The following is an 8,183-nucleotide window of genomic DNA, read 5'->3' on the forward strand; positions in this document are numbered from 1 at the left end:
ATAAAAACACCCCTCTCACATTCTTACTTGCATTGCAAATTAAATTCTCTCTTCAATTCATTCTTATTCCACTAATAAGAAAGAAATGGAAGCTCTCAAGAAATTTGGAAAATGCCCCATTATTTTCCTAGCTGTTTTTGCTCTCTTAGCTTCAACATTATTGTCCTTGGCAAATGCTAAAGTTCATGAGCATGAGTTTGTCGTACGTTATCTCATATTAACCTTTTATTTTTACTTTATTCAAAAATAATTAAAATGTGACGTTTTTTATTTTGTATTTTGAAATGAGATAGATTCAAGCAACTCCAGTGAAGAGGCTGTGCAATACTCGCAGCGCTATTACAGTGAATGGGCAATTACCTGGACCAACCTTGGAAGTCAACAATGGAGACACTCTCATTGTTAAAGTCATTAACAAAGCTCGTTACAATGTCACCATTCACTGGTATAATATAAGTGTTATTTAATTTTATATATTCTATATAAGGCATGTGCATATATTACATACCATGCATGGTGCATGCAAGAAACTAAAGGCTTTATGTTGGTTGAAATTGTATAGGCATGGTGTTAGACAAATCAGAACCGGGTGGTCAGATGGACCAGAATTTGTGACACAATGTCCAATTCGTCCCGGAGACAGTTACACTTACAGGTTCACCATTCAAGGACAAGAAGGCACACTTTGGTGGCATGCTCATAGTTCATGGCTAAGGGCCACCGTCTATGGCGCTTTGATCATTCGTCCTAGGGAAGGACAGGGCTACCCTTTCCCAAAGCCCAAGCGCGAGACACCTATTATTCTAGGTATTTTACACGGTGAAAACTCACGTGCAGTTAACTTCACGTGAAGTTGATAGTTAAAAATCATTAAATAATTTGAATGATTTGACTAAAAATTTTATATAATAATTTTCAGATATTAACTTCACGTGAAAAGTTTCAACCATTTTACACAACAATAATATTGCGTATACATTTAAATTAATAATCATAATTAGCCATTCTTATAAAATATATATTAAAATATAAAATATATATTAAAAATAAATTAAAAATAATATTTTTTTAAAGATGTGATCATGATTTTGATGATGATGATTAATAGGGGAATGGTGGGATGCAAACCCAATCGATGTTTTGAGACAGGCCCAACAAACAGGGGCAGCACCCAACATATCAGATGCATACACCATCAATGGTCAACCTGGTGATCTTTACAAATGCTCTACCAAAGGTATGCTTCTTTTCTTATTAGTCACATCTCTTCATCATTAATTAATTAACTTTATGAAAGGAGGAGTATAGTAATAATTAAAGGAGAAATTTTCAAAGCAAAGAACCATTGAACTCTAAAAAAATAATTAATTATGGACTATAATTAATGAGTCGACAGGATTTTTTATATGTTGCAAAAGTCCACATGATTTGACGAGGCTAAAGTAAATTAAGTAATATTTTTTGCTCTTTTGTGATCACAATAGTTGCACCATACAAATCTCTTCTTTTCTTTTTAGCATGGTCTAATTAATTTTTTAAATTTGTTTGATGTTACAACAGAAACCACAATTGTTCCAATAGATTCCGGCGAGACAAACCTCCTCCGCGTGATTAACGCCGGACTGAACCAACCGCTGTTCTTCTCCGTGGCGAATCACAAGCTTATAGTGGTGGGTGCAGACGCATCGTACCTGAAACCCTTCACCACTTCAGTTATAATGCTGGGTCCAGGTCAAACCACAGACGTTCTAATAACCGGAGACCAACCCCCTTCTCGCTACTACATGGCCGCACGCGCTTATCAATCTGCACAAAATGCACCGTTCGACAACACCACCACAACCGCAATCCTCGACTACAAATCTGCACCGTGCCCCGCCAAAGGAACACTTGCACCCAAACCCCTCATGCCTCTTCTCCCTGCATACAACGACACCAACACCGTAACCGCTTTCAGCAGAAGCTTCAGAAGCCCAAGAAGAGTGGATGTTCCCGCCGAGATCGACGAGAATCTCTTCTTCACCATCGGTCTTGGCCTCAACAATTGCCCTCCCAACTTCAGCAAGAATCAGTGTCAGGGACCGAACGGAACAAGATTCACTGCCAGCATGAACAACGTATCCTTCGTTCTTCCCAACAGCATCTCGATCCTTCAAGCTCACCATCTCGGTGTTCCTGGCGTGTTCACCACTGATTTTCCGGTGCAGCCTCCGGTGAAGTTTGATTACACCGGGAATGTGAGTCGTTCGTTGTGGCAGCCTGTTGCGGGGACTAAGGTGGCCAAGTTAAGGTACGGTTCGAGGGTGCAGATTGTGTTGCAGGATACTAGCATTGTTACCCCTGAGAATCATCCTATTCATCTTCATGGATATGATTTCTACATTGTTGCTGAAGGGTTTGGGAACTTTGATCCTAAGAAAGATTCTTCTAAGTTTAATCTTGTTGATCCTCCTATGAGGAACACTGTCGCCGTGCCTGTTAATGGTTGGGCAGTTATCAGATTTGTTGCTGACAATCCAGGTAAACTCAGACAAGAAATTATCTAACGATTTTTAACTATTATTTTTAGATAAAGATATTTTTACTTAATAATTGTGATGAATGTAGGTGCTTGGATTATGCACTGTCATTTGGATGTTCACATTGGATGGGGTTTGGCCACCGTGCTCTTGGTGGATAACGGCGAAGGCTTATTGGAATCCATAGAGCCACCACCGGAGGACTTGCCTCTATGCTAGGAGATTTAATTTCATTATCAAATTCATAAATCCAATTATCAGGGTTTTGTTATTTTCTCTTTTATATATATAGTTTTGGAAGTTCATTATTATTGTTGTTTCCCCTGCATTAGGGGACCTTTTTCTTTTTCTTTTTTTTTTAATTTTTGTTAATTGTTCTTTTAATGTAGAGATAAATCGGGTCAATTAGCTAGGAGATGGTGATATATAGTTTCATCACAATGTCATCTGATCCAGTCACAAACCCGACTGGTTATTAAATTGATTTTAGAAAATGTATTTTTTTCCTTGGTATCCCTGTTGCTATAAACAATGCTAAGTTTTGATTTTGATTTTTATTTTTTTGGTTCGATTTTTTCACAATCTACGCAAATGTGAAGGCTATGTGATATGAATTTTCCATTTCATCCCATATAATAACTATTCAAAATCTCAATTATATATAAGTTAAGTTGATCACTTTAATTACTATTATAAGCAGGAAAGTACATGGTAGAAGTTAAATGACACTATTTATCCCAAGTTGGAATTAAAAATCACTTATTGATTATATTGTACAAATTTCAGATAATTCAAGGTAAATACAATTAAAGCACACGTCATATATTTGAGTTTATTAATGATCTGAATTTTATATCCAAATAATTTAAAAAATAAAATAAAATTAGTGCTTAGTAATTCAAATTGACAAAAAAGTGATTTTTGAAGAACTAATAATGTAGTTTTTCAATGTTAGATGACCAAATATAATAAGTAATAACACTTATTTGACTTTTTGAAGAGTTAAAAAGGATGAGGATTAAGCAATTACCACCCTAAGAGTACATAATAAAAGGAAGGGTCAATGTGGGTACAACCACAAAGAGGGGTTAATATGAGTACATAATAAAATGTTCCTTCTTAGCAAGAAATCTAATGAAAGAAAAAAGAAAAAAATATTTGGGCCTCCAACTCTTTACTTTTTACAAAAGAATTAGGTAAATACTAAGAAATACAGCTTAACAAGTTACCATTTTGGTAAACAGACAAAAATAAAAAAGGTATCATTTTCTCTTCTAATGACACCACCAAGTGATATATGGATTTGACCATGTATAAAACATTTGACTTATTTTTTAAATAATAAATAATAATAAATTCTTGATTAATTATTAATTAATTTTGGTTTTATTAGCCTGGCTAAGTCAGTAGTTCAAATTTAAAACAAAAAGGTAAATTTAAGTCTTTAATTTATAATTTCATATAATATATTTAGAAACTTTGAACTTTTATTTCTTTTATAATTTTTTAGGATTTAATTACTATATATCTTAATCACATATGATAAAGTTATTATTAAAAAATATTTTAAAATTCTTATTTTAATAAATATATAAAAAAAATTTGTAAACTTAAATTTTACATTTTTTTTAAATTTTTTAACAAAAATCTTAGAAAGTATGATTTTCTTTCAAAAAGTGTGATTAAAGTACTAATAAATCAGATCCAAACAATGATGTTAAAATTTACTAGAGTTTGGGATATGTTTATATTTATGTTTCATGGGCCCAAAAGTCAAGTTATAGAATTCCAAAAATATAGAATTTAATACACTGCAGAGTCAAAATAAGAAAAGACTTCTTCCAAAAAAAACAAAAAAAAATTGAAGGAAACATTTCTCTTCCAACAAATAAAATGAAAAAAACTCAACTTTTGGACTTTACAAGAAGCTATACCTTTTTTCCCATAATAAATTGAACTAGCTAAATAAGAGTAATTCTACCACATGTAATGTTTAGTATTCAGTATAGTTCCAACAAAATTTTGCAGTCTTTTAGATAAAGTCACACAAAGGGCAAACTCAGACTTTTTTTACCACAAAATTATAACAAAGTACTACTCCATAAACAACTAATTGTTGGTGTTCATAATTGCAAAAATATAAAAGTTTTATCCAAATAAAGTGATGTCATTTTAATGTGTGATATAAAATAGAACAAGGATACTTGTAATATAATATTATTTAAATATGTAGAATTTTTTAGAGTCATATTTATGTCTTTACATTGAATCTAAAAGATATTACTTTATTGTACGGATAAATATTGACTCTCAAATGATTGTCTGGAATAACTGTCACTGCTTACATCACCAGTTACATATATTTATACAAAAATCTATTCTGATTTTATAAATCTGGCCGCTTTTCCGGAATAACTCTCACCGTTCCTTCCCATGCAAATACTTTCCATATTTTACTTTGGCTTTCTATCTTCTAGTTGTTGCTACAATTTTCTTATCATCCTAACATATATCAATTTGGGGATGTATTTTAAGTTGGTCCAACTAACATTTGTTTGGTTTTATTCATAATTTAATTTTGGTATAATTTTAGTATAAAATAATTTTAATTAAAATAAAAATAATTTCTTTTTATATTGGTTATATAAAAAATTATCTAAAAAAATAAAAACAATTAAATAACTTATAAAATATTTTATATTATTAGTATATTAAAATTAAATTTTTTATTTAAAATAAAAATTATACTTTAATTTTTAAATTTATTGCATAAATAATTATTTAAACAATAGATTATGATTGAAGAAAATATCAACGAACTAGTATTTTTTATAAAAACATAAAATATGTTTATTAACCTAGTTTAAATATAAGATAAAAATAAAAATATTAATTATCTAATTTTTTATGACAAAATAATTATATAAAATAATTTATATTATCAATACATTAAAAATAAATTAAAATAAATATAAAAACAAATAATAAGAATAGAATAACACTTTAAATTTAGACGAGAGATATAAACGAAAGGAAAAGTTATACTATTATATGGTACACATTTAATTTAACTTATATTTTTAACTTTTGTATATAATGTTAAATTTAATTATATAATATTATGATAATAAAAATAATTATTTTTTATATTTAATATATAAATAATTAATTAAATAAATATAATTAAATAATCATATAAAATATTTTATAATATCAATACATGAACGTTAAACTCTATAATACAACGTTCATTGTAGTAGCTAGATGGTGCCATTAACCATGACAAAAGGGGACATGAATGATAACGCAACACCTGATACTCAGCTATGTTGCAGCTATGTTGCAGTATTTATTGTAGAGAGAAAAAACATGTTATTCTGTATGCTGCTCACGCTAGTCATTGCTAACATTGAAAGTGGCATGTAGGATAACACTAAAAAAAGATTGAAGGAAACTTTCTCTTCCAAAAAATAAAATAAAAAAAATTTCACATTTTAGACTTTATAAGAAGTAATACTTTTCTTTCCATAATAAACTAGCTAAATAAGAGTAACTCTACCACATGTGACTTTTGGTATAGTTCCAACAAAATTTTGCAGTCTTTTAGATAAAGACATACAAAGGGCAAACTCAGACTTTTTTTTTTACCACAAAATTATAACAAAATACTACTCCATAAACAACTAATTGTTGGTATTTATAAATGCAAAAATATAAAAGTTTTATCAAAATAAAATGATGTCATTTTAATGTGTGATATAAAATAGAATAAGAATATGTGCGATATAATATTTATTTAAACATGCAGATCTTTACATTAAATCTTAAAAATATCACTTTTACGGATAAATATTGGCTCTTAAATTATTGTTTGAGAAAACTGTCACTGCTTACGTCACTACTTACATATATTTATATGAAAATCTATTCTGATTTTATCAATCTGACGGTCTGACCGCTTTATTGTAATATTTATTATAAAGAGAGAAAACATGTTACCCTGTATGCTGCTCACGCTAGCCATTGCTAACACTAAAAGTGGCATGTAAAATAACGCGACACATGTATTAGCTGCATGTATTCGGTTGTTGCTAATGTGTCTACTGTAGAGAGGAAAAAAGCTGCATGTATTCAGTTGTTGCTAATGTATTCAGTTGTGTTGCTGACGTATTTATTGCATGGACGGAAAACATGTTAGCCGGTTGTCTGCTCAAACTAGCCATTGTTATGATTAAAAGTGGCATGCAGGCTAACACTACACATGGTTCAGCTGCATGTACTCAGTTTGTTGCTAATGTGTCTACTGTAGAGAGGAAAAATATACTGCCCTTTTATCTGCTTACACGTACGTTACATACGTGCCAGTGTGCCACTCACTCCTTCAACCAGTAATATACATTATTGTTTTATTTTATGAACATGTATTTCAAAAATCTAATTTAAATTAATTTAAACTAACAGATTAAATTTTGAGTTTTTAATAATAATAATGAATTATACAATCATTTAACTCAGATATTTTTTAAAAAATAATTAGAATACAAAAATAAAAAGATAGAGTAAATAAAATATAATTAGAATAATAAAATAATGTAAAATATGATAAGTATCATATGAATATTAATTAATACATTATTAGAAAATATTAAATTTTCATTGTTATATTATAATAAAAATTAAAATAAAAATTTAATATATGTATAAAACTAATTGTAATAAAATTGATTTTTCTATTAGATGTCCAAATAATAATAAAAAATTAAACTTTTATCCATGACAATTTTTTGGTGCGGCTATCTCCCATAAATACTTTGAAACTTTCAGAGTACTCATTATGAGGTTAAATATATATTTTTTAATTTAGTTATTATGTAATAGAAAATACAATATTTTTTTCTTAATAAAAATATTTAAAAAAGATTTTTAAAAAATCTACCTCATTTATATTATTATAGTTATAATTAATTCACTTTATCGTTAAAATTATATTTCTAAATTTAAAACCTATATTTTAAATATACATTTGAAAAATATGATAAAAATATTTGACTAAAAATTATTAAAATTATATTTTTTACTTTTTTTTAATATATTTAATATATTAAAAGTTTAAACACTTTTTATTAATGTTGTCTTAATATATATTTATAGCGTATAAATTAACAAATTTTTTTAAAGTTATATTATTAAGCCATGCAAACAAGTTCCTATTTTTCATGGTTTATTAAACTTATATTTTTTACTTTTTTTAAATATATTTAATATATTAAAAATTAAAAATCTTTTTATTAACGTATTCTTAACATATATTTATAGAGTAGAAAGTAACAAATATTTAAAAAAATATATTATCAAGCCATGCAAACAAATTCCTATTTTTCATGATTATCTGCCTCAAAATTATAAAATATCTCATTGGGTACTATTTTTTTTTTAAAATAAATTAGTTCACACTTTTAAACAATGAATTGACTCCTGAATAAGTTCAAATCGTAGTTATCAATTCCTGTAAAATGATCAGTGTAAACATGTTTATTTACACGGAGAAAAAGAAAAAAGATCAACATTGTCGATCTCTAATTTATTCTTTTTTATTAAAATAAAAAAGTTATTATTTGAATAAAAAAAGAAAAAAAAGTCATTATTTCACATCGTCAAAAAATT

At 28.2% G+C, this 8,183-nt stretch overlaps 1 protein-coding gene across 1 annotated transcript; it reads left to right on the top strand.

The window, feature by feature from the left end:
• The first annotated feature begins 44 nt into the window (after nucleotides 1–44).
• On the top strand, nucleotides 45–3,065 carry LOC130940413 (laccase-12-like). Its single transcript, XM_057868545.1, has 6 exons — nucleotides 45–202; nucleotides 294–445; nucleotides 563–807; nucleotides 1,109–1,237; nucleotides 1,561–2,520; nucleotides 2,608–3,065. The coding sequence occupies exons 1-6, from the start codon at nucleotides 86–88 to the stop codon at nucleotides 2,736–2,738; spliced, it is 1,734 nt and encodes a 577-aa protein (XP_057724528.1). The 5' UTR covers nucleotides 45–85; the 3' UTR covers nucleotides 2,739–3,065.
• Nucleotides 3,066–8,183: the final 5,118 nt, after the last annotated feature.

The sequence above is a fragment of the Arachis stenosperma genome, chromosome 7, assembly GCF_014773155.1.
Source record: "Arachis stenosperma cultivar V10309 chromosome 7, arast.V10309.gnm1.PFL2, whole genome shotgun sequence".
NCBI lineage: Eukaryota > Viridiplantae > Streptophyta > Magnoliopsida > Fabales > Fabaceae > Arachis > Arachis stenosperma.

Bases quoted from the DNA above. Each gene is read 5' to 3' on its own strand.
- LOC130940413 (XM_057868545.1), top strand. From the start codon at position 86: ATGGAAGCTCTCAAGAAATTTGGAAAATGCCCCATTATTTTCCTAGCT. The intron at 446-562 runs GTATAATATAAG...GAAATTGTATAG, and splicing joins TACAATGTCACCATTCACTG to GCATGGTGTTAGACAAATCA. The intron at 1,238-1,560 runs GTATGCTTCTTT...ATGTTACAACAG, and splicing joins TTACAAATGCTCTACCAAAG to AAACCACAATTGTTCCAATA.